Genomic DNA, 26475 nt, shown 5'->3' with positions numbered 1-26475 from the left:
CTCCCCCCGAAATAAGCCCTAGTTTTGGGGCAAGGCACAGGCCTAGAAATTAAGCTAGGGTGGGGGTGCAGGAGTGGAGGAGTGCCCTGCACCCGCTTACCAGGCCTCCCATGAATTGACACCTGCCTCTCCTCACCAGCCCACTTCTTCTGCGGCGCCCCCCAGCCTGCATTTCACCATCAGAGGCCTTTCCGGAAAGGCCTCTGACGGCAAAATGCAGGCCGGAGCTCCATTCTCAGTGGCAGAGTGAAGCTGCTCCTTCAGCCGCAGAAGACGTGGGCCAGCTGGGCGGGGATGTAGGTGCTGCTGCAATGAGGTGAGTGGAAAAGAAACCACCACCACCCCAAAAAAAGAGGCGCGGTGCCTCTTTTGGAGGCATTTTTTTTTAAAAAAGACCGCGTCTTATTTTCATGGAAACACAGTAAATGGGTGCCACTTGGGTGGGAAGGGAACAGCACCCCGTGACATCATGCTGGCCACGTGACCGCGGAAATGTCTTTGGAGAGCATTGCCTCAGTGGCCTCAAAACGGAGACGAACAGCACCCTGTAGAGTCGGCAGAGACTAGCAGAGTAAAATCCGCAGGGACTACCTTTAATACCTTGAAAAAGTATTTGCAAATCTAAAGTGTGTTTGGGCATTTAGCTTTATACAGGTAATCCTCGACTTATAACAGTCTGTTTAGTGACCGTTCAAAGTTACAATGGCATTGAAAAATGTGACTTGTGACTGTTTTTCACAGTTACGACCTTTGCAGCATCTCTATGGTTCACCTGATCAAAGTTAAAATGCTTTGCAACTGCCTCTATCTATGAAGGTTGCTGCATCCCAAGATCATGTGATTCCCTTGTGTGACCTTCTGGGTAAGCCAGATTCACTTAACAACTGGGTTACTAACTGCAGTGATTCACTTAGCAACTGTGGCAAGAAAAGTCGTAAAACTCACTTAACAAATGTCTCAGAAATTTTGGGCTCAATTACGGTCATAAGGACTACCTCTAATTTGCAACTGCCAGGCTGAAGCAGAAAAAGAGAAGGGGGCTATCTTAATCAATAGTTCAAATATTGACCAGCCAATTAATAATTACTGTGCTTGAAACAAAGGTCAGACATAATACCCTTTTAGACAATAATTGAGAAGAGTCATTAGTTAGGCTTTAAGCCCTAGGCCTGTTGGGCCAGGTAATTCTTCCTAATCTTGCTCTTAGGGCATGACCAGAGGCAGCAATTTTCCTATGGAGAAAATTGGCATAAAGTCTGCATACAGCAAAGAGGGGCGTCACCTTTCAGCAAAATGGTGCTCATGGTAGGATTGAGGGAGGACAAGAAGCAATGGGTGGAAGCTCACAAGAGGGAAATCCAACCTAGAAATAAGGAGGAATTTCCTGACAATGACAACAGTTAATCAATGGAACAACTTGCTCCTGGAGTTGTGGGTGTTCCATCACTGGAGGTCTTCAAGAAAAAATTGGACATTCATTTCTTTGGGATGCAATAAGGTTTGGATTAGAAGACTTTGAAGGTCCCTTCAGCCCTAGGATTCTAAGAGAGACTACTATCTATCTAGACACCCAAATGCAACCATTAGTACTGTAGGGGATACAACACAACATTTGGCCAACTGCCTTCTAATTTGAGTCAGCCCAGACAAGATGGTTATTGAGGCTGCAATGTTAGATGTTTCTCTCTCCTCCAGGTTGACATGTATGCTGGGGCTCTCTTCATCCAACAGGCCCTGCACTGGGACCTCTACATAGCGGTCATCGGTTTGCTGGTCATCACTGCAATTTACACTGTGGCAGGTAGATGTTAACGCTGTAAGAGTGGATCTTTTTGCAGTTATTTCTGGACCATGAGCTCCAGGGAAGGAATTTAAGAGAATAGCTGGGATTGTTTGGCTGTTCCATCATCCAGCTTCAGGCAGTTGAGGTTTCACCAATGTGTATGGAGAGAAAGCACGTTTCCTTAGAAGATTTAGCGACCTGTGGAAGTCTACATGATGAATATGTAGCATGTGGTTACATAACTCACCCTAAGATACCTGGAACATTGGTTAATTTCTGCTTTGTGACCACCAAGTACTTCTTGGGGCTTCAGGTGCTGCCTGACTTTTGTTGCTTTTTCTTAGACCTCATTTTGCCCCACTGCCAACTGAAAAAATATAGTGAGGGGGTAGCATTTGCAAATAAGTAAACACTCACATTGCATGCTTTGTAAAAAATAACTTGGATACACAGAAGTGCTTTGCAAGAAAGAAAATATTAGATATGTTGACCTACAGAGAAGGAACAGCTTGAAATTTCCAAAGCAAAGATTGTCACGTCCTGGCTTTCTTTAGAAAATCTCACCCCTTTTCATCTTCCTTTGCTTTGAACTTCTGTTAAATAATGTCCTCAAAGCTTCCTTTTTTAAACTACTTTTGAAAAACGTTAAAAAGACACGGTGGTGTTCACCTGCAGACTTTTGTATACTGCCCAGGGAACTACTTGTTAACAAGGAAGAGAAAAACAAGGGGAATCAAACCACATGGGGAAAGGCCAGTCATGATGGGAAGGGCAGACACTCCACACACACATTCCACTCTATGCAAAAGGCAATAAAATTGTGTGATAACTTTACCAGATTGTTTAAACTAGAAATATAAAAACTAACAACAACTAATCGTTCAGATAGAAAAAAAGAAAGAGCAAAGCCAAAAGTGCAGAAAGAAGAGAAAAAGACAGAAAAATGATTTTTGATTGTCTTTTATAACAGATAGAAGCATGAATTTAAATTTGACCTCTTGCTCTAAAGTTACATCAATTTCATTTTTCCTCCAATCTACTGTTTTTTTTCTAATCATCAAACACACTTGCCACAATTTTATTTATTTTTTCCTGTTTCATGGAGAAGGGTTTTCCAGCCATATTTTCATATTAATCAGTTTCTTTTCTCTAATCAAAAGGTCAGTTTTGCCATCTCAGCCAGCATCACAAAATTGTTTCTTCTCTGGCACATCATCCCCGTCGGGAAAGTCTTGTTATATTAAAAATAGCAAAACCAAACGTAGGATAGGTACTTGGGATGCAAATAATCAGATGCATGGTATTTTTTACTTGGATTTCTAGTTAGAAATGCCAACAGCAAACCTTCCAAGAAGTCTCCCAATATTTCATCACACCTGAATTAAAACATCAATTTTCTGATAGGTATAAAGTTAACTTTTTTTTATTAAAGAGTTTTACAAAAAAAAATTACAATACATATCCCCAAAACCCACCCACCCACCCACCCTTCCCCCCCACACTTCCCAGAGCTGAATACAGGGTTATAGATATAATAATCATATTCTAACTAAAATTATCCATTATAAAATTAACCAAATTCATAATGTGCTTTAACTCCCCTTTAACATAGATACATTCAAATTATTAAAAACCTAATAATAATAACTTAAACAAAAATATAATCAATACTAATACTAAAATTAATAACAATATCCCTCTAAAATCTACTCATAAGCTAAGTGGAACTTATTTGATCCTTCAAATAAGCAGAAATCTTAGATATTTCTGCAAGATTCGATACTTTAAGTACCCATTCTTCTATAGTAGGCAAACTATCCTTCTTCCAGTATTGTCCCACCAGTAACCGTGCTGCTGTTATCAAATTCAACATCAGATTGGTTTCAATACCCAATAAAAACAATTGTGGAGAGAACTTTATCTTTCTCTTAAAAATCTTTTGAATGTTCCACCAAATTTTAATCCAAAAAGCTTTTATATTTCTACAAGTCCACCACATATGAAAATAAGTAGCATCTAAACTACCGCATCTCCAGCATTTAGACTGTAAATTAGGATACGTTAGACAACTTTTTAGAATCCAAATGCCATCTATAAAACATTTTATAAAAATTTTCTCTTAAATTTTGAGCCTGAGTAAATTTAACATTTCTGACTCAGATTACCTCCCAAATATCCAACGGAATTGGTTCCTGTATGTTTTGTGCCCACTTTATCATACAATCTTTAACTAATTCCGTTTCCGAATCCAATTCAATTAAAACATTATATATCCTCTTTATATGCGCACGATTTAAATCTCTAATTTGTTTGGTATAAAGTTAACTTTAGCTACCGAGAATCATTTGATAGTGAGAGGGGTGACTTGCAAATTTAACAAATAAAGCAGTAATACACTTTCAATATCAGGAAAGGGCTTTTTTGAGGCTAGTCCAGATTTTTGGGCGGAAACTGGACCCCAATCCAGCTCTTGCTGCTTTGTACAGGGGGCCTGGCAGCAGTCATCTACACAGACGCCCTGCAGACGGTCATCATGCTGGCTGGCGCCCTCACCCTGATGGGCTTCAGTGAGTACTGGGCGGTGTGTGTGTGTGTGTGTGTGTGTTTCAGAATTGCTGTTCCTTAGCCTGCTGTCTGTGGGAGGCAGCTGAACTGGTCCATTTCAACCTCTCTAGGCTTTGCCAAAGTTGGAGGCCTTGAGGACCTGAAGAACAGATACTTCAAGGCCATCGCAAGCAACCACCATGGAAACACCAGCTGTGGCTTGCCAAGGGAGGATGCCTTCCACATATTCCGGGACCCTGTCACATCCGACTTTCCTTGGCCAGGAATCATAGTGGGAATGACCATCCCATCTCTGTGGTACTGGTGCACTGACCAGGTAATTTATCTCATCAGTTGTGTTTGTCTTCTGGCTGAGGAAGAGTTTTAAAAGGTAAAGGCTTCCCTTGTCCATTTGTATCCGATTCTAAGGGGTGGTGTTCATCTCTGTTTCTTAGCCGAGGGAGCCAGCGTTGTCTGAAGACATTTTCTGTGGTCATGTGGCCAAAATGCACAAAATACTGTTTACCTTCCCACTGAAATGATACCTATTAATCTACTCGCAGTTGCATGTTTTCGAACTGCTAGGTGGGCAGGAGCTGGGGCAACTAATAGGAACTCACCCCATTGCATGCCACTTGGGTCTCAAACCCGGGCTGTAAGCTTCCAGCTGACAAGCTCAGCATCTTTAACCAGTCAGCCATTGTGCCCTCTAAAGAGGGAGAGTTTTAAAGGAAGAGAAATTGCCACCGTATGCCAGGAAGTGATAGCATTGCTTTAAGGGAGAACTTGCAGCATGGCTCACACAAAGGAGTAGAAAAAGATGTGGATTGAGAAAATTTACACAACTTCCTCTGAATCACTTCTCAAGTGTGGCAACTGAAATGTCTGGCATTATGAGAACAACACTGTAATCTGCCCACATCATCATGTGCTGTCATGGTAATACAGTAAGTCTCTGGGTTAAGAATGCCCTGATTTAAGGATGACCCATGGTTATGAATGGAGTCTATTGTTGCAAAATTTGATTGAAATACACAATGATTCAAGTTAAATACACACTGGTTCAAGTTCATTACACAATGTTATTTGTACAGTATTATATAACATTGTTCCGGCTTACATACAATTTGACTTAAGGACAGACCTTGGGTATAGAATTCATCCTTAAACTGGGAATTACCTATAATCATGAAACATGTTTGGGAGTGCCCAGAGTCACATTTTGTGAGATGAGCGACTATACTGTATAGAACATAGAATAATAGAGTTGGAAGGGACCTGGTCTTCTAGTCCAATCTCCTGCTCAAGCTGGAGACCCTATACCATTTTAGACAGCTGTCCAATCTCATCTTAAAAACCTACAGTGATGGTGAACCCACAACTTCTGGAGGCAGGTTGTTCCACTGGTAAATTGTTCTCACTGTCAGGAAATTTCTCCTTAGTGCTAGGTTGCTTCTCTCCTTGGTTAGTTTCCATCCCTTGCTTCTTGTCTTGCCTTCTGGTAATTTGGAAAATAAATTTGGTAAATAAATAACTCATATGGTTGGCTCCTCACTATGATCCACCATTAGTGGATGTTCTGAATGAGCAGCATTTGGAGAGAGGGGACACCCCCTTTCTCTCCTCACTATGCAAAGATTTCAATCCAGGCTTCCCACGTTCAAGGGCAGCACCGTCTGCCTTCAGAATGCACCACACACCAGCATCTCAACAACCACTATCTATTTGGTGTAGAGGACAGAGCAAATGGCCTTGACAGACAGAAGGAAGAGCTGCTTCCAAGGCAACAGTCAGATAAGCCAGCCTTGAGTTCCCCTGCAGAGAAAACAATGTGAGAAAAATTCTCAGACAAGCTCTCCCCCTTCCCCCCAATTCACACAAAGATAAAGTGAGGGAGGGACAAGGACAATGACACTTGATTGAAACTTTGACTGGACTATTGTGACCTTCATCTTGACTTTATAGACTACGCCCTGCCTGGAGTTTGAAGTTGGGGTGATGTGGGAGGCTGTTCTAGGTGAAGAAGGGAAAATGAACACTGTCCATCTCCTTTTTCCTTTGAAGGTCATTGTCCAAAGGTCTCTGGCAGCAAAGTCTCTCTCTCATGCCAAGGGCGGTGCCCTGCTGGCCTCCTACTTGAAGATCCTGCCTCTCTTCATGATGGTCTTGCCTGGCATGATCAGCCGTGTCCTCTTTCCAGGTAGGAGTGGAGTGGTGGCCTAAAAATCATTTAGAAAAGAAGAAGCCAGTTCTTCTTTCTTTCTTTCTTTCTTTCTTTCTTTCTTTCTTTCTTTCTTTCTTTCTTTCTTTCTTTCTTTCTTTCTTTCTTTCTTTCTTTCTTTTTTTCTTTCTTTCTTTCTCTCTCTCTCTTTCTTTCTTTTTTTTTGAGAATTACGCTTCCCTTCGGTTTGGTTCTAGCTTAGTCTGGAAGAACTGAGAAAGAAAGTGTCTGAGAAGACAGCCTTATTATTTATTATTATTTAATAATTATTATTATAGTATTTAATAAATTATTACAATATTTTAATATTTAATATTTTATTTAATAATATATAATAAGGCTGTGTTTTCAGACTCTTTCTTTCTCAGTTCACCGTGACTGGGCTAAAACCAAAACCAAATCAGGATACAAAGGGAAGTGTGGTTCTCAAATATATATACTGTATGGTTCTTCTTTTCTACATGATTTTTTAAAAAAATTTAGAATTATTTTTTCTGGGAAGTGAACAATTTTCTATTCCTCTCTGCACAGTTGTGATAGTTATCCTGTTTGCTGCTTTCATAGACCTTACAGCAGCATTTGATATGGTAAATTCAGGTGACATTCTTTTTTTCTTTTTTTTTAATTGAAAAGTTTTACAATACATTTTTGAATACAAAAAACCCCCCTCCTCCCCCTCTCCTCTCCCCAACCCTCCCCTACCCTCCCCTCCCCCTCCCCGACTTCCCAGAGCTGAATACAGGGTATAATAATACAAACAAGCATAATCTAAAATATGCTAACAACAAAAATAAAACATTAAATTCTATCGCACTTTAACTCTCCATAGTCATAATATTAACGAAATAACTACTAACTAATTATACGTCATAAAAATCCACTACTTATTCAAATGCTAAATGAAACTTTTTAGTCCCATATTTATTCTGAATATATTCAATCCATCTTCTCCATTCCACAATATATCTCTGTTGCGATTGATCTTTCAAATATGCTGAAATCTAGGTGACATTCTTCTGGGAAGGTAGGTGTGGTAGCGATTCGAGGAGGGGGCAGGGCTTCCAGAAGTTGAGGTTGGGACCCCTAGACTTTCATCTTACAGGCCCCATTCTGATTTCAAAATGGCGGTCCTGAATCTGATTTCTAATCCTTTTTTAAAAAAACTTTTCGAATTGTCCAGCCTTTCTCTCACCTTTCATAACTTCTTTTGGTTCTGTTTTGTTGCAGATCTAGTGGCCTGTGCTGATCCCAAATCCTGTAAAGAGATCTGTGGCAACCCATCTGGATGTTCAGATATTGCGTACCCCAAACTTGTCATTGAGCTTCTGCCACTGGGTAAGGGGCTTCTCATTAATCTGATGAGGGGCATGGCCGACAGGCAGAATTGCAGTAGGACTGATGGGAGCCCAAGGCATTTTTGCCTTCATAAGCAGACTATTGCTTTACTTTTCTCACAACTGAATTGTATTTTGTTGTATTGGGCCCAGTGTTCAAGTCTGCCTTCAGAATCTTCAGCCTAGCTTCTGAGGTGTTGGCTATTCCCCCCCCAGCTTGGTGTCATCTGCAAATCTGATGAATTCTCCTTCTATTCCCTTATCTCAATTGTTTATGAAGTTGTTGAAAAGTACTGGGCCTAAGACAGAAATGTGGGGTACCCTACTGCTTGCTTCTCTCCATGTAGATATAATTCCACTGAGGACTACACATTGAGTGCGGGTTTTCAGCCGCTTAGAGATCCATCTGGCGTGATGCTGTCTATCCAGTGGTGGGATTCAGCCAGTTCGCACCACTTTGGCAGAACCAGTAGCTGATTTTTGGTTGCCCAGGCCTAGAATGGACTTCTGGAAGTGGCATCCACACAGAGAACCGGTTGTTCACATATTTGAATCCCATCACTGTGTTTATCCCACTTTTTCTATCTTATCAAGTAGCAGGTTGCAATCTACTTCAGGGCTTTTCAACCAGGGGTACGGATACCACCTGTGGTACATTGGCACCTGGCAGGTGGTACGCAACCATCCTAGAAAAGTGGTAGCTGGGGAGGGGAATGAGCTGAACCGGTGGCAGCACTGCAGAAGCCTGAGTGAGAGACGGCTGGAGCTGCAGGGTTGTCAGGGCTCAGCAAAAATTCTAGGATCAGCGCTTCTTTGGGGCTGTCAGGACTCAGTGGAAGCGCCAGGATCAGTGCCAGACTCCAGCTGGAGCTCGGTGCTGATCCTGGCGCTTCTGAGCCCAGAAGAAGCGCCGATCAGCTGGAACGTTGCAGCATCTCCAGGGTCTTGTGATTTACATTCAGATACTTGGCAACTGATTCATATTTATGATGGTCACAGTGTCCCAGGGTCATGTGAAGTGAGCAAAACCTGCTGCAACCACCCAGCAGAGGGGGGGGGAATAAAAACCAAACACCCCCCACCCCATCCCCACTGCCAATCCTCAACAGAAATGCTCACAACAATGAAAACCTCGGACAGGAGAAAGAGCGCTGCCGGGCGGGCAGGCAGGTGTCTTGCTCAGCTGTGGCTTGGGGGGCAGTTTTTTCAGTGCCATTGTAACTTCAAACAGTCACTAAGCGAACTGTTGTAAGTCGAGGACTACCTGTACTTCATCACTTTTTTCCTTTTTTTTTTTGGTCATCAAGTTTTTGACACCTTGCTAGGCGACTGGTGGTACTCGGATGTTGCCATATCCTAAAAGTGGTACAATGGGTGAGAAGGTTGAAAAGCCCTGATCTATTTTATCAAATGCCTTACTGAAGTCCAAGTAAATTATATCCACAGCATTTTGCCGGACCACTAATTTAGTCACTTTGTCAACGAATGCAATAAGATTTGTTTGGCATGATCTGTTTTGGACAAAGTCAAGTTGGCTTCTAGTCATAGCTTTGCTGGCTACTCAGAATGATTTGGGGTTGACAAAGGATGCTAAGAACAGCAAAAGGGGCTCCTATGTTATCTTCAGAATAAAAAGGTAGATAAAATATGATACACATGCTAGGGAAATATAGCTAAAGAATAACAAGCATGGAAAAGGCAGAACTTCTGGAAGAGTTTTTCATTCCAGCCTGCCAGTTGTGGAAGAGAGTTTATATAGCGAGAGCGATCCTTCTGATGTCTAGCCGAGAATCTCTTTCATTGTAGTTTTAACCCATTGATTCTGGTCCTGTCCTCTCTGGGCAATAGAAAGTAAGACTAATTCTTCTTTTTGGCCATCTTTTCAGACTACAACTTTCTTTCCCCGCAGATAACGTTTTGTATGCAAAGAAATCCTCTACTGTTCCTCATAGGAAATTGGTTTCTGTTTTATGAACCGTGAAATCTTATTTCATTTTCCTGATGTGGAAATCTCTTTAGTAGATTGGGGGAATGCTGTGGTTATAATTTATCTTGGTTTTAGTAATGCATTTAATAAAGTACCACATGACAATCTAGCTAGCAAGCTGAAATGTGGGCTGGATTACTTGTCTGTTAGATGGATCCTTAGCTGGCTTGTAATGGGTACTAGGAGTACTGTCCAAAAGTTCCTTATCTTGCTAGAGCAAATGAGCTGCTTTAGGAGGGTCTGGTATGCTATTTTTTTCATTCAGTACTTAGATTAATGGTGGAGGAAATAATTACATTTGCAGATAACATAAAACTAGATGGAATAGCATCTTCTCATCTTTCTCACCTGTCATCTTTCCCACTACCTTCTCCTATTGGTATATTACGATTTATCAATTGTATCTTATGATTTATGATTATATCTTATGATTTATGATTATTGTTTGTATGTACACTCAGAGCTTCTGCACACGAGATAAATTCCTTGATAAATTAGACTTGGCCAATAAAGTATTCTGTTCTTTTCTGTGCTGTCCTGTCCTTTTCTGTTCTGTTCCATTCTATTCTGTGATTCTATACTTCTATGAAAAGTAAATTAGATTTTTTTCTCTTTGTCAAAGGAAACAATTCCTGATTTTATTCTTTTTTTCTGAAGTTGGATTGCAAGCTATGACTTAGCAAATAGTAAGAACTTTCTGAGTAAACTGCAAACTTCTTTTGATTCCTGAGGAGGACACTGGTAAGGAATATTCTCATCCAGACTCACCAACGGCCCCTCTTTTTGCTTCCAGGACTAAGGGGGCTTATGATGTCAGTCATGATTGCAGCATTGATGTCCTCTTTGACTTCAATCTTCAATAGCGCAAGCACCATTTTCACCATGGACCTTTGGCGACATCTTCGACCTCTGTCTTCTGAATGGGAGCTCATGATCGTTGGCAGGTAAGCCCATGGGACACATCTAGGAAGAGCCCCAGGAGTACCCTTAGGAGGCAAGCAGTAGCCAAACAAATGACCAAAGAAGACCTTTAAGGGCTGAGCTTATTCTGAAGATCATTTGAAGGAAATGCTTTGGACTTTGTATGTGCGCGTGGCACCTCTCTGATGGTCATTCAAGGAGCCTGACCTTTTCCAGGGATTCAACTTGCATCTCAATGTTCATGAGTGGGTTCTGTAAAAGCAACTTGTCAGAATTGTCCTGATTTGGTCCTTAGGAAGGTTAGACCCTCGACTCCATGATTGAAGAGAAAGTTTCACTTCTACTAAGTTCAAGTGATTACAGGATAAGCAAAGCTGGATCTGAATAATCCCATGCAAAGCCTGTGTTTTCTCCTGTCTCTGGGTTCCCTCTCCCTTGACCAGTCCATCAGGGTCCAGTCGTATTCGTCTTAGGTGTTTGGGGAATGGCTTTGAGATTTGGTGCTTCTTTAGTGTACTTTTGCATTCCACTTTCATGGTTCGTCCTTGATCGGTTGGCTCATTCCAGATCGATACCTCTGTCAATCCTGTCATCCCTTCCCTTCCTCCTTTTGCCCATTCCCTATTTCCCCATCCTCCTCTCCCCTTCCCTTTTATGGCAGGATGCCAGCGAGGCAAGGTATGCTGAAGATGGCAGGCCTGACGTAACTTTTTCTCAGACTCATCCAGAAGCCTGAAAAAGCTCAGGATCCTTTAATGAACGGCAGATAAGGGCTTTGCTTCTGGAAGGCCAGAGCGCTTTTCCCAGCCGAGCTCAGTTCAAATCCACCATTCCAAAGCTCCCGATGGGAAGGGCTTCGCTCACTGCCATGATCTGCTCACCCCCAGTTGGAAGAGCTTGAAATCCAAATGACCCAGCCTTTCTTTTGCACACAGGGTATTTGTTCTGCTCCTTATAATCATTTCCATCTTGTGGATCCCACTGGTGCAAGCCAGCCAGGGTGGGCAGCTGTTCATCTACATCCAGACCATCAGCTCTTACCTGCAGCCTCCTGTGGCCATCGTGTTTATCCTCGGATGCTTCTGGAAGCGGACAAACGAGAAGGTAACTCCGAGCACTTTTGGGTGGGGTCAGACCTGCCACCACTTAAACCTCTAGAAACAATCTTTGGCTCCATTTGTTGACACAGGTGTAATTTTATTAGAAGTTAATTGTATTGCAGCAATGCATAACCAGAACTGAGAATCACACTCCAAAATCCCCAAAGTTCAACTTTTCCGTCTCTTCACTGCCTCCCATCACTGACCCCCCCACCCCCATGACTAATCGGATTCAGGCAAGATGTTTTCAGAACGGACAGTTCAAGCATTGTTGGTATGCAGCTGCCTTCTTCTTCCAGCTGGCTGACCTTGAAGCAGCGTCTTGGGGAGATACAATGGTTACTTTTGCTTTCCCCCAAGCATTCCCCCTCCCATCCACCTTCCTCAGAGTTCATGGCAGGCTGTCCCTGCATGGTAGCAAAGCACACATGCAAACGTAAGGTGGCAGCTGACAGGAGGCCTGCAAACTCTTGTGATTCTAAAAAGAGGGCAGCTGGTTTCGGGGCAGGAACTAACCTGGTTTCTTTTCTTGATTTTCCTTCAGGGGGCATTTTGTGGTCTTTCAGTTGGCATGGTGATAGGCCTAATCCGGATGGTTTTGGATTTCGTCTACCTGCAGCCAGGCTGTGGAGAGTCAGATGACCGTCCAGCTGTGGTGAAATACGTGCATTATCTCTACTTCTCCATGATCCTGGGGGTGATCACGCTCATCGTGGTGGTGGCTGTCAGCCTCTTGACGGAGCCCCCCCTGGAGGAAATGGTATATGCACATTGAGAGGGGCGCTGGCTGCTTTCACTCTCATGAACTGCTTAGGGTGATCTGGCTACCTGGAGTAAAATCAGTCAGAAGGAATTGACTTAAGAGTTGCATAGAGAAAGACAGTCGGCCAGATGGGTAGAATAAATTTATTTATTTATTTATTTATTTGTTTTTATAAACCGCCCTTCTCCCGAGGGACTCGGGGCGGTGTACAGAGTAAGATAGGCAACATAATGAAACAGTATTGAAAACAATAATCAAAACAAAACAAACTGGGACCCCAATTAGAGCTATCAGAGCTATCAGGCCAGGCCGGACTGCTGGAATAGGTAAGTCTTTAAGTCGCGCTGGAAGGTGCGGAGGTCGGGGGCCATCCGGATTTCAGTTGGTAAGCAGTTCCAGAGGGCTGGTGCACCCACTGAGAATGCCCTCCTCCTGGGGGCCACCAGCCGACATTCCTTGAGCGGTGGCACCCTGAGGAGGCCCTCTCTGTGGGAGCGCACAGGGCGGTGGGGTGTTGACATTGGCAGAAGGTGCTCCCATAGGTAGTCCGGACCCATGCCATGTAGGGCTTTGTATGTCATTGTTAGCACCTTGAACTTCACTCGGAAGGCAACCGGAAGCCAGTGCAGCGCACGGAGGAGAGGTGTGATATGGGAGTATCGGGAGGCTCCCAAAAGTGTCCGTGCCGCTGCACTTTGCACCAGTTGAAGCTTCCGAGTGGATCTCAAGGGCAGCCCCATGTAGAGAGGTCACAAGGGCATGGGTGACTGTACGTAAGGCATCCAGGTCCAGATAAGGCCGTAGTTGGCGCACCAGTCGAACCCGGGAGAAGGCCCCCTTGGTCACAGCTCCTATGTGATCTTCCAGGGAGAGCTGTGAGTCTAGGAGGACACCCAGGTTGCGGGCCCTATCAACAGGGGGTAGTAACTCATCCCCGATGTTAAGGAATGGGATGCTCTGAGTATCCTGGCTTGCCGGTACGTACAGCCATTCAGTCTTGTCCGGGTTCAGTTGAAGCCTGTTCCTCCCCATCCATTCCCGGACCGCTTTCAGGCAGCGGGACATCACGTCATGGCATCACTGATGTTGTTTGGAGTTGAGATGAAAAGCTGGGTGTCATCAGCATACTGATGGTACCCTACTCCAAAGCTGCGAATGATCTCACCCAGCGGTTTCATGTAGATGTTGAACAGGAGAGGCGAGAGGACCGACCCCTGAGGGACTCCGCAAACGAGAGGCCTCGGGGTCGACCTCTGTCCCCCTGCCAGCACCGACTGCGAGCGACCCTGGAGAAAGGAGGAGAACCAACGCAGAACCGTGCCTCCCACTCCCAGTCCCCTGAGGCGTCGCAGCAAGATACCATGGTCGATGGTATCGAAAGCCACCGAAAGGTCTAATAAGACTAGGACAGAGGAATGGCCCCTGTCCCGGGCTCTCCAGAGATCATTCATCAGAGCGACCAATGCCGTCTCCGTGCTGTAGCCTGGCCTGAAGCCCGATTGGCACGGGTCTAGATAAACCGCTTCATCCAGGACCTGAGGAAGTTGGTGCGCCACCACGCTCTCAACAACCTTCGCAAGGAAGCGAAGATTGGAGACTGGACGAAAGTTATTCAATGAGGATGGGTCCAAGGTGGGCTTCTTGAGGAGAGGTCTCACCACCGCCTCCTTCAAGGCGGTGGGGAAGTGACCCTCACTCAGAGAAGCAGAGATGACCGCCAGGAACCAGCCTCGTGTCCCCTCTCGAGCTGCATAAGCCAGCCAGGAAGGGCACGGGTCCAGTAAGCATGTGGAGGAGCTCAACCTCCTCATAATCCTGTCCACTTCCTTAGGAGTCACAGGATCAAATTCCTCCCAGATGACGTCGACAAGACTGTCCATGTCTTGTTCTTCCAACTCAGCCCAGTTGGAGTCCAGACCGGTTCGAATCCGAGCAATTTTATCCAGCAGATATTGACCGAATTCCTCGGCTCGACCCTGCAAGGGTTCCTCCCTCACCTCTTGGTTCAGTAGGGAGCGAGTCACCTTGAACAAGGCAGCCGGGCGATTATCTGCGGACGCGATGAGGGTGGAAAAGTAGTTGGATTTTGCCACCCTATCGCAGCGAGATAAGACCTGGTGAGGATTCTTAATCTCAATCGGTCGGATTCGGATCGACTGGATCTCCAACGGCTCTCTAGGCCCCGTCTCCGACGCTTCATCTCCCGGAGCTCCGCGGTGAACCATGGGGCTCGCTGGGATCTGCGCCGGGTCAGAGGCCGCAGGGGTACAACTCGGTCCAGAGCCTCCGTGGCTGCCTTTTCCCAGGCTTCCACTAAGGCATCCGCCGAGCTGTGAGCAGGGAGTGCATGTGCGTCCCCAAGCGCTGCCTGGAACCTATCAGGGTCCATTAGGCGCCTAGGGCGGTACCATCTGGTTGGCAAAGGGGTGGCAAAGGGGAAGTCTAGCCGTAGGAGGTGATGATCGGTCCATGACAGGGGCGTAACAGTCGTGGCACCCCCACCGATATCATCACGCCACCGTCCAGACAAGAACACCAAGTCTGGGGTGTGGCCTCTCTCATGAGTCGGTCCAGAGATTATTTGCGACAGGTCCATGGCCGCCATGGAAGCCATGAACTCCCGAGCCAGTTCGGACGATCCTCCCAGGGACGGTAGGTTAAAGTCGCCCAAGACCATGAGTTTTGGGAATTCAACCACCAACCCTGAGAGGACATCGAGTAGCTCGGGCAGGGCTGCCGCTGTACGATTAGGTGGTAGGTACGCCAGCAGCAGGCCCAACTGCGCCCCCGGGCCATATCTCAGTAGGAGAGACTCACACCCGACCATCTGAGGGACGGTGGTCTCTCGCGGGCTAAGGGATTCCCTGATGATAACTGCCACTCCCCCGCCCCTCCCATGGGTCCGAGGCTGGTGTAGCACCTGGAAACCTGGCGGGCAGAGGTCAACCAGAGGGACACCACCCTCTGGGCCCAGCCAGGTTTCCATGATGCAAGCCAGGTCCGCATGCTCGCTCTCCACTAGGTCACGAACGAGGTGAGCCTTGTTAGCTACGGACCTGGCATTCAGGTAGACCAGCCTTAGCATAGGAGGCTGCACACCTTCGCTCCCGGGTCCTCCGGGGAAGTACAGAGGGTCGGAGCGTCTCACCGCTTGTACAGAGCGGAGATGACACTCCCGGTGACGATACGGCCCTCTGTTTGTGCACCTTTTGCCGTTCCCCACCATCCTGGGAATAGGCTGTTCGTCAGTTCGCCACTGGGTTTTGTCGGTGACTGGTCCTCGTTTTTCACCATCGCGAATGGTCGTAGGCCTGGCCTGCGTTATGGTAGCTGGAAGGCCTGCCTTTCCCGAGCAACCGTATTCTTTTCCCGCCCCCCTCCCTAACCCGACAAAAAACTTGACTAGAAACTTAACCAGGGGCCTCTTGTTGGTCTTGTGATGAAGGCCCCTGACCCTGCCTGGCCAGAATAAATGCCCGTCTCAACAGAAATGCAGGCAGTCCTTGGCTTATGACCCCAACTGAGCCCCAAATTTCTGTTGCTGAGACGTTTGTTTAATGAGTTTTGCCCCATTTTACGACCTTACTTGCTGCAGTTGTTAAGTGAATCACTGAAGTCATTAAGTTAGGGACACGGTTGTTAAGTGAATCTGGCTTCCCCATTGACTGTGCTTATCAGAAGGTCGCAAAAGGGGATCACGTGACCCTGGGGACATTGCAACCGTCACAAATGTGAGTCAGTGGCCAAGCATCTGAATTTTGATCACGTGACCCTGGGGATGCTGCAGTGGTCGTAAGTGTGAAAAACAGTCATGAGTCACTTTTTCCAGTGTGGTTGTAACTTTGAACAGTCACTAAAAGAAGTGTTGTAAATTGAGACTAGCTGTACTTTTTTTTCTGAATTAAGCTCCATTAAATAGCAGAAATAGGTTGTTTGGAGTTGCCTGTTTTGCAGTGAGGTCTTCTTCCAAAGACAGTAAGAGAAATAGAGCTGGAAGGGACCTTGAAGGTCTTCTAGTCCAGCCCCCTGCTCAAGCAGGAGAACCTATACCATCTCAGACAGGTGAATGTCTAGTCTCTTCTTAAAAACCTCCAGTGATGGAGCGCCCACCATTTCTGGGGGCAAAGCAGTTCCACTGGTTGATTGTCTATAGAGAGGCAAAAACTATGGTGCAACCTTGCTAGTTCCACAGATACCTATGTTAGCAGAGGCCAGGAAGTATGCAGAATGTTTAGGTTTTCTCCGTTTTAGCTTGGCTGTAAAGACCCTTGGGACTCTTCCCCACCTGCACGCTTACCTCACCATCCAAGCCACGCCGGCCATCCACACTGCCAGGCCCGGTGCTTGGAATGGCAATAATGGAGCCAGTCCCAGTTGCTGGCAATGGGAGGCTCCCTTGCCTGGTTGCTCCTATAAAACTCTTGGTGGAGCTGGTCTTTCGGAGCAGGAGTTGTGCCGATGATGAACTTGTCAGGCTTACTTAAGAATGGCACCGAACTCCGATTGTGGTGCCCTTCGCGTGTGGATTGGATCTCCGAAAGAAAGGAAGCCATTCTGCTGAACCCTGATTTTTTGTCCAAACAGGTTAGCCGCCTCACCTGGTTCACCCGCAAGGATGTTCCAAGAAAAAATGATGTTCCAACTGCATCGTTGTCCGTTCCGGTCAAAGGAAACCACGAGGCTGTTCCTTCTCCTCCGGGGCAACTGGAAATCATGGATGGTCCAGAAAACACTTGCAAAAACCATTCAGGTAAGCAGCCCATCTGGGAGAGGAGCAGAACCTTTCCCCTGATGTAGACCACGAGTTTGGGCTGTGGAGAGGTTGTGCCTTGACCTCCTTCTTCAAAGGGACGGAGCAGAGGACAAATTGGCCGGAGCCCCCAGTCTAAAGTAGGTTCCAGTCTTTGAACTGATCAGGTGGAGCCACCATTTTGAATCAGGGCAGCAAACTGACTGATTGAAATAACAATCCCAAGTTACTGCCTGCCTGCCTGCCTATCTATCTGTCAGGACCCACCCCAAACCACGTCTTAGGAAGACAAAATTCTTGGAGTCAAATCTATTCCAAAAAGAATCTTTACTATGACATGCTTGGTTGTAGGAAACGAGACAGGACTTAATATTATTCCACGGAGTAAACCCTTATAAAGAGTTCCCGGTTTAACCCCCCTTAACCCCATTTGGTCAGTCCCCCATCCTTTATCTCGTATCATCCCTCTCGTGGGAAAAAGGAACTTAGGACCCTTCATGTTTATTGCTGTCTTCCGTGACAAAAGCCAGATGCTAGCCCCCCCTTTTGTTTCCCCAGTTCAAAAGGCTTCTCCTTTCCTTTGAAATGCCTAATACTGGTTCAATACATATCTATCCTCTTCTCTTCGGGAGATGGCAGAATCCATGGAATAATGTTTGAAACATTCCATTTATGAATATGATATAAATGGATTCTGACACTATCTATCTATCTATCTATCTATCTATCTATCTATCTATCTATCTATCTATCATCTATCTATCATCTCTTTATCTCTCTATCATCTCTCTGTCATCTATCATTATCTATCCATCCATCCATCCATCCATCCATCATTTATGTCTATCATCTCTTTATCTCTCTATATATCCATCCATCCATCTGTCCATCCATCCATCCATCCATCCATCTCTCTCTCTCTATCTATCTATCTATCCATCCATCCATCCATTTATCATCTATGTCTATCATCTCTATCATTCATTCATTCATTCATTCATTCATTCATTCATTCATTCATTCATTCATTCAATTTCTGTAGCTGCCCATCTCAACCAATGACCCTAGGTGGCAATTCTAAAACTATAAAAACATTTAAAACACCAAATCATCCAAAATAAATATACACAGCAGCTGAGATAATTAACTACTGTAGTTAATGTGAAGTCCAAGCAACAGGGCCCATACAACGTATGCGGAGACTATACACGGCTCCACAGAAGTTTTTAAAGCCTTATGAAAAGTCATCAGTGTTAAGAAATTTGTTTGTGCAGAGGTCTCCTTGTGCTACCAAAGAGTTTGCACAGACAAGGAATGGTACTGAGAGCAGTAAAGTCACACAAGAATACACTGAGTTATAAAAAGCAAAAAGTATTTTACTTTTGAGGTGGTGTAAAAACAAAAATGCACAGTCAAAAATAAACAGTCCAAGCTACAAAGTCTTCTTACCGGTCCAGAGGTCAAATACACAGTTCAGGTTACAACAGTAGTAAACCAACAGCAGAGCAAAAACAGTAATAGTAGAGATCAGTGAATTCAGAGAGAGAGAGAAGCTACGTTACTAGCTTCCTCTTATGGCCATGAGAACACTTACACACCCATTGGCCAATTAACTTCTTAAAGACATAGCATTATGGTTAATATATTTTCAACCCAACATTGTAGGCTAACACCATATGCCTAACATTCTCCCCTTTGGGTAGAATAATATATAACTCTTACAATCTTATGCACATTCTTTCACAATTAGCATTGTGTTTCACAGCACTTTGTACCTTCGTAAAATGGTCTGCAATATTTACATCAGATGAACAATACTCTAGCTGTATTAATTTATCTTTGACACATTGTCTAACATTTAAATAACGAAGATCAGTATGTTTAGATCTTGTTCTTACTGCAGCATTATAAGCCATCTTTATTGCAGCTTGATTGTCCTCATACACAATGAATGGATCATTTACATTTAAGCCCATATCTAACAATAATTGTTTGTACACTAGCAGTTCTGTACATAACACTGATAGACATGAAAATTCAGCCTCCATTGTAGATAAGCTTATGTGTTTTTGTCTAATAGACTTCCATCCAATTAAAGAATCACCCAACATTATAGCCAACCCTGATGTAGATTTACGAGTGTTTGTATCAGAGGCAAAACTCGCATCTGCATATGCAGTAAGGATTAACTCACGATTTGGCTCTAAATATAACGAGTAGTGAATAGTTTGCTTCAAATACCTTAATACTCGCTTAGCTGATTGCCAGTGTCTAACAGTTGGATTATTGTTGTACCTAGCCAATTGATTTACACAGTAAGAAATATCAGGTCTAGTCCAATTACTCAGATACATAAGACTTCCTATCAAAGATTGGTACATAGTCTTATCAAATACAGGACTCTCAACATTAGTGTCCTTAAAATCCATAGCCATCGGAGTTTTAGCTGGTTTACACATTTCCATATTGTATCTCTTTAATAACTGAGATATTTTACTGGCTTGCGACACCTTAAAACCCCTATTCGTTTTCACAATATCTAACCCCAAATAGTGGCTAATTTCTCCAAGATTTCTAATTGTGAATTTATTTTGCAATCTTGAAATGATAGTTTGTGCTTCTAACTCAGTTTTTGTTATTATTGCAATATCATCTGTGAATAATAAAAGAAAAGATAATGCTCCGTTGTGTTCTCTTCTAAACAAACAAGGATCAGCATTACTGGCTACAAAACCTAATGCACTTAACTCATTAACTATACATTTGTTCCACTCATAGCCTGATTGTTTCAATCCATAGAGGCTTTTCTTTAACTCCCAACAATCATGGTCTCTATCACTGGTCAATCCTGGTGGTATTCTTAAATAAATAGTATGTTGCAATGGAGCATGTAAATATGCAGTTTCAACATCTACATGGGTAACCATATATTGGTTTTTAGCCGCCCATACTAAAGCTGCTCTTAAAGTAGTTGCCCTTAGACTGGGTGCAAACACTTCGTCATAATCCTCAGTAGTTTGGGCAAAACCTTGTGCAACCAAACGTGCCTTATGGGTTACAGTCCCGTCTACACCCTTCTTTAACTTATATATCCATTTACAACCTATAGCTTGCTCACCAGGTGGCAGTTTAGCTTTTACATAAACCTTAAGATTCTGCAAAGACTTCAACTCCCTGTTCATTGCAGCTTTCCATGATGCCTGTTCCTTTTCAGGATACATCCTGATCTCATCATAGTTAGATGGCTCTACACTAACTTGACATACTATACTAGCTTCATAGCGATCAGGTGGATGTCTGATGCGCGTTGAACGCCAAGGAATTACAGGGCTTTGAATTTCTGTCTCCTTTCCTTCCTCTGATTCATCTATTATCTCCCCTATCTCCTCTTCATCTTTTATATTTACAGGAGATGTATTATCATTACTAGTTACGTTATCAGAGGAGTCCTCAAACACTAGAGGATCAGTATTAACAGTTACTTGCTCTAACCTATCCCAACCAACATGCTCAAGGAATTTTGCATTTGCACTGTTATATACATTAGTTGTGCCTCGTTCCCAGAAACGATAGGATCTGTGGTTAGCTTCGTAACCTACGAAGTATAATTGCCTAGCCCTATGTTGGCCTTTACTCCTGAGTTGTGCAGGAATGTGGACCCAAGCTGGGGTGCCAAACGTGTGCAGGTAATCAAGGTTTGGTCTTCTACCATGCCATATTGTGTATGGTATTTTACCAGTAGAAGTATTAACAACTAAATTCAGAACATGGTTTGCACATTTTGCTGCCTCCCCCCACAGTCTATCTGTTAAGCCTGAATCTCTTAACATGGTTCTCATCATGGCTTGTAACGTTTGCCCACGTCTCTCAACAAATGCATTATGTTGTGGCCTATAAGGGGCTGAACGTTTATGCTCAATGCCAGCTGATTGTAGCATATCAACAAAATGCTTATTTGTAAATTCAGTACCATTATCAGTAATTATGCACTGAACCTTTCTCTTTGTTTTTCTCTCCACGAACTTCAGCCAGTTTGCAAATTGTTGGAAAGTGTCTGCTTTTGACTTAAGCAGATAACAAAATCCATAACGAGAGTAGTGGTCAAGGATACTTAAAATATAACATGACCCTCCTAAACTTGGTTTCATGGGTCCAATTAAATCAGCAAACACAACTTCCAAAGGAACAGTTGTTTTGAAGCTGTTTACCCTGTTTGCCGGACTTGCCTTACTCTTTTCCTGATTACAGGCATTGCAATTCAAATACTTACTACATGGCTTCAGTTTAACTCCTTCTACTAATTCCACTGTTTTACGTAGTGAGTTAAAGTTTACATGCCCTAACCGCCTATGCAATAAATGTATACATTCATCATGTGGCTTCTTGTTCTCACATATCGAGTTAGCTTTAACTGTACTAACCTGGTTACTTGTGAGAACGAATAAACCATTTTTCAAATTAGCAGTTACACAGGTTCCATTCCTCTCAATAGTGCATTGCTCCCCTCTGAATGTTACCACAAACCCAACCTTAACCAATTCCCTTACAGATAACAAGTTGAATCTTAGTTTAGGTATATATAACATAGGTAACTGTTCATCAATGCATGGACAATAGGAATTACCTTCACCAGAGGCCTTCATCTTCCAACCGTTTGCCAGTGAAACATGTTGGTTGCTGTTTTTCATATTAACAAACCTCTCTTTCACTTTAGTAATGCATTGTGAAGCCCCACTATCAACAACCCACAATTCATTATTTCTGGATGTTGATTCACCAGAAACAGCCAAACCAACGCCCTTCTTTGCCTTCCCACTGCTATTCACATTCTGTTTTCTACCCTTTCTACAGAATTTGGCTATATGCCCTCTAGCCCCACAAGAATAACATTTCTTGATGTTGTAAGCAGTAGTAAATTGCTGCTCCTCTCGTGGCTGTGTCTCTCTCAGCTGGTCTCTGTCACGCCTCCTTCTGGACTCTTCCAGCAGTCTCCCAGTAATGTTAGTCAATGTCAGTTCCTCTCTGGTCAGGACTTCCAAAGAAGAAACATACCCATCATAACTCTCATCCAAAGATGACAGAATAATGTAGACCTGATGCAACTCTGAAAAAATCAGCTCCTTTTCATGAAGCTCTTGAAAAACTGCCTTCATGTAATTTAAATGGGTCAGCATATCTCCATTCTTCTGCAGACGAGCCCTAAACAGCTTACGTGTAAGGTGTATATGTGCACCCACACTGTCTCGAACATAAAGCCTTCGCAAAACGCCCCAACACCTAGCAGCAGACTCCTCACCACGAATATGGACAAGCTGCTGGTCATTCAGTGTTAGTCCAATAATGCAAAGAGCTTTCTCGTTGCTACGTTTAAAGTTGTCTAACTTCTTTACATCCTCTTCGTCATCTGGATCCCAAGCAGTAGTATCTGGTGGGTTATTTACAACAGCCCATAGTCCTTCCTTGCGCAAAAGCAAGCAGCATTTTGTGGACCAGGAAACATAGTTTGTCCCATCCAACCGGGTTATCCAGGAGCTGCCTGACAACTGTTCTTGTGCCATTTTACACCAAATACAAACTCAGCTAGGAATACTGTGTGTACTAACTCTCAGTACAGGCCTGGGCCCATAACCAGTGTTAAGGAATTTAGTTTGTGCAGAGGTCTCCTTGTGCTACCAAAGAGTTTGCACAGACAAGGAATGGTACTGAGAGCAGTAAAGTCACACAAGAATACACTGAGTTATAAAAAGCAAAAAGTATTTTACTTTTGAGGTGGTGTAAAAACAAAAATGCACAGTCAAAAATAAACAGTCCAAGCTACAAAGTCTTCTTACCGGTCCAGAGGTCAAATACACAGTTCAGGTTACAACAGTAGTAAACCAACAGCAGAGCAAAAACAGTAATAGTAGAGATCAGTGAATTCAGAGAGAGAGAGAAGCTACGTTACTAGCTTCCTCTTATGGCCATGAGAACACTTACACACCCATTGGCCAATTAACTTCTTAAAGACATAGCATTATGGTTAATATATTTTCAACCCAACATTGTAGGCTAACACCATATGCCTAACAATCAGGATTGGGGCCATTCTAATCTCTGAGGGGGGGGGTTAGCACTGTGCCCCCCTCATTGTCCACAATGAAAGGGAAGAGAAAAAACATTGATCCTAATACAGTGAAAAGGGGAGGGTTCAAACGTATCTCCTCCCTCCCAACCCCAAGTAGCCTTGATCAGCTGAGTTTCTGTCTCCCAAATTCTGATTGGGGGGGCGGGTTTCTTGCATGTGAATCAGGAAGCCAGGAGGACTTGTGAACGCAGGCTGGGCAGGAGCAGAATCCCCTGTGGCCACCAGAGCTGGTTTGCTCTGTTGTCTAAGGAGATTCATCCAGGTCGTGGTTATGGCAAAGGTGCTTTTTCCAAAAGGCAACTGGAATTCCTTGGGTTTTTCCTTGAAAACATTTTGCTTCTCGTCCAGGAAGATTCTCCTGTTTGCTCAGTTGTCTAACAGGTCTCCAAACCCTTAGACGGGGTGGGGGTGGGGCATTTCCATTGCTTTAAGGGAGGCTGAGATGCAGTTTTCTGGGGATGAAGCAATTACTTGGCTCCAAAGCAATTCTGGGCATCCCACATCCGGGCTACAAAATCCTGGGTGCGCTCCCCACCCCAGCAGCAAAGAGGTTGGAAAATCATACTGATGTTAGAAGCCCCAACATCTGAGATACCCAGAGGAGAATCCCAGGGCTGCCTTTTTCTCCCAAGGGAGGAAGGGGATTTCACGGTCTTGTAGTGACCCCTAGAGGCGAACCTTGGCAAAGCCCAGGAGATTTATTTATTTATTTTATTTTAATTCCATTTATATCCCGCCCTTCTCCGAAGACTCAGGGCGGCTTACAAAAGTTGTAAAAGTCAAATTAGGAAAATAAATCTTACTCATCTGAGATTTAAGATTTATAATGACAAATTCTGGGACCGGCAGCTAATCTGCTTTTGGTTTTGGTGCCTTTGAGTCAGCGTTGACTCCTAGCGACTGTCTGGATTGGTCCCAGAACATGCCAGCAAATTCCAGAGGTCCAAATGGGGAGATTTTGAGTGCCTCATGGCGTTCTTACCGCTGATTGTCTTGCCTGCAGGTCCCTTGGACACAAAGAAGAAGGAGGAGTCTAAATTAATGAGCCTGTTTTTGTGGGTCTGTGGGATGGAGAGCAGAGATAAGGACTCACCTGCGATGCCTGCTGAACCCAAAGCTGGAGTCACGGCTTCACTTGATGAACCACCTCTGGTGAAGCACATCCTCAACATCAACCTGGTCTTGTGCATGAGCGCTGGGGTCTTCCTCTGGGCCTACTTTGCATAGCATTGGACCAGGCCAGCCATTGCAGAGACACTCTTATTGCTTCCGTGCTTCCACACCTGGGGATGCCAACCAGAACGAAGAGCATCAAAGATAAGATGATGTTATATATTTTTTGTATTCCATAGGAAAAATGGTAGAATTATGTGAAGAATTCAGTTTTGGCTGGACCAGGGTAGCAAAGAAAAACTGAAGCCCTTCATTATAAACGTTGCACATTCAGCGCATATGAAAAAAAACCCAGCAGGACTTTGCACTTTTGACTGTTTTATTCCCCTGTGGATGCTCTTGGACCAGAATCATAAACAAAGAGCATTCCGGGATTTATGGAGCTCAGACAAAAAAAAAGCCAGTGGTGACAGCAGCAGCGTATTTTAGTCAACTTGCCTTTGTCTTCTTGGAATACGGAAAAATATTTGATAAAATCTGATCTGGATGGAATTGCATGCAAAATTCTTCTGCAAGTTGGCTTGATGGCAGAATGTTATTTTAAGAATGCCAGTGTTGTTGCTAAGTTTTTCCTTACAGTAACATGGGCTTAGTGATGAATTTTGCCCTAATTCTGTTTTGAAGCTCTGTGTCTACTGTTTTGCCATTTGGTGGGTCTTCAGAGGCTGCCTGTTGTGTAGGAGCAAGGAAAAGATGCAAGTCACTCCTCACCTCCCTCTAATATGGAGGACAACATTGTTGCAGTGTCAGGTTGGGATCTGTTTCTTAGGCCAGTTCTCTTCATGGACATCTTCTCTGAGGACACTTTGAGGAATCTCAAAACCCCAAAGGAAAGGGATTTGTAGGTGCAACTATATCCTGACGACATTTTGCTGGGCTGGTGCAATTGACATGAAGACCCCTTGCTCCGTTAGGCGGAGTATCCCCCGGCACTCAGCTGCCAGCACATTGGCCTGCAGCACTCCCTACAGTTCAGCGACCTAAGAGCCTCTCCCAGGGCCGGCCATCTGAAGGTCCCACCTTGGGCAGGAAATCCCATTCCATATTTATGGACCTCAGTCCTTTCAACCACTGGACTGGACTGCTTAAACCCACATGTTAATTGTAGCATGGTTGCAATGATCATCGGGGCCAGGCCCAATAGAGTGTGATTAATTTGGGCTTTCCAAATCCAGACACATAAACCATGGTTTGTGGCTAAGTGCAAAAGTGTTGAGAACAGCAGCTTTCCTTGGTCCAATGAGTCTGGCCGCGCACCCGGCTTTGAGGCTCTTGGTCACAAGAAGGACCAAACATCACTTCATTTGTGTTTGATGCAAAGACATTTTGTCAGGGGAAGGATGTCATGCTGATGACAAACAGTACTAGGCCCTGATAAAAATATCACTTAGGAATATGCGGGAGAAGCTGGATCTTTAACCGGAAAAACGAAGCTACGGGAGGGAGGCTGAGAAACCCGAAGAGCTTCTCCACCACCACATTTCTGCCGGCAGCACCAGAAAGGATGGTGGTTCCCTCGTGTTCAGCAGAGGATCGGTGACAAGAAACATTGGATGGAAACTGACCAAAGAGAGAAACAACCTGGAATTAAGGAGAAAGGTCCTAACAGTGAGGACAATTAACCAGTGGAACAGAAGTTGTCTCCAGAAATTGTGGGCGCTCCATCACTGGGGATTTTAAAGAAAAGACTAGATAGTCTAGTCTGAGATGGTATAGGTTCTCCTGCTTGAGCAGGGGGTTAGACTAGAAGACCTCCAAGGTCCCTTCCAGCTCTA

At 44.3% G+C, this 26475-nt stretch overlaps 1 protein-coding gene across 1 annotated transcript in view; it reads left to right on the top strand.

Moving 5' to 3' along the window:
• The window catches only part of SLC5A11 (solute carrier family 5 member 11), a 42870-nt gene extending 16395 nt beyond the window's left edge, over window positions 1–26475 (top strand). The window contains exons 7-16 of the mRNA XM_081338121.1: window positions 1696–1801; window positions 4270–4350; window positions 4459–4664; window positions 6392–6527; window positions 7776–7883; window positions 10663–10813; window positions 11726–11894; window positions 12435–12650; window positions 17238–17403; window positions 24531–26475. Coding sequence (XP_081194247.1) covers window positions 1696–1801; window positions 4270–4350; window positions 4459–4664; window positions 6392–6527; window positions 7776–7883; window positions 10663–10813; window positions 11726–11894; window positions 12435–12650; window positions 17238–17403; window positions 24531–24754 — 1563 coding nt within the window. The 3' untranslated portion in view covers window positions 24755–26475. The remainder of the gene's footprint in view (window positions 1–1695; window positions 1802–4269; window positions 4351–4458; window positions 4665–6391; window positions 6528–7775; window positions 7884–10662; window positions 10814–11725; window positions 11895–12434; window positions 12651–17237; window positions 17404–24530) is intronic.

This window comes from Vipera berus (assembly GCF_964194415.1).
Source record: "Vipera berus genome assembly, chromosome: 13".
NCBI classification, from domain to species: Eukaryota; Metazoa; Chordata; class Lepidosauria; order Squamata; family Viperidae; genus Vipera; species Vipera berus.
Note: the sequence above shows the minus strand (reverse complement) of the source record. Positions and strands in the feature narration are given on the sequence as shown.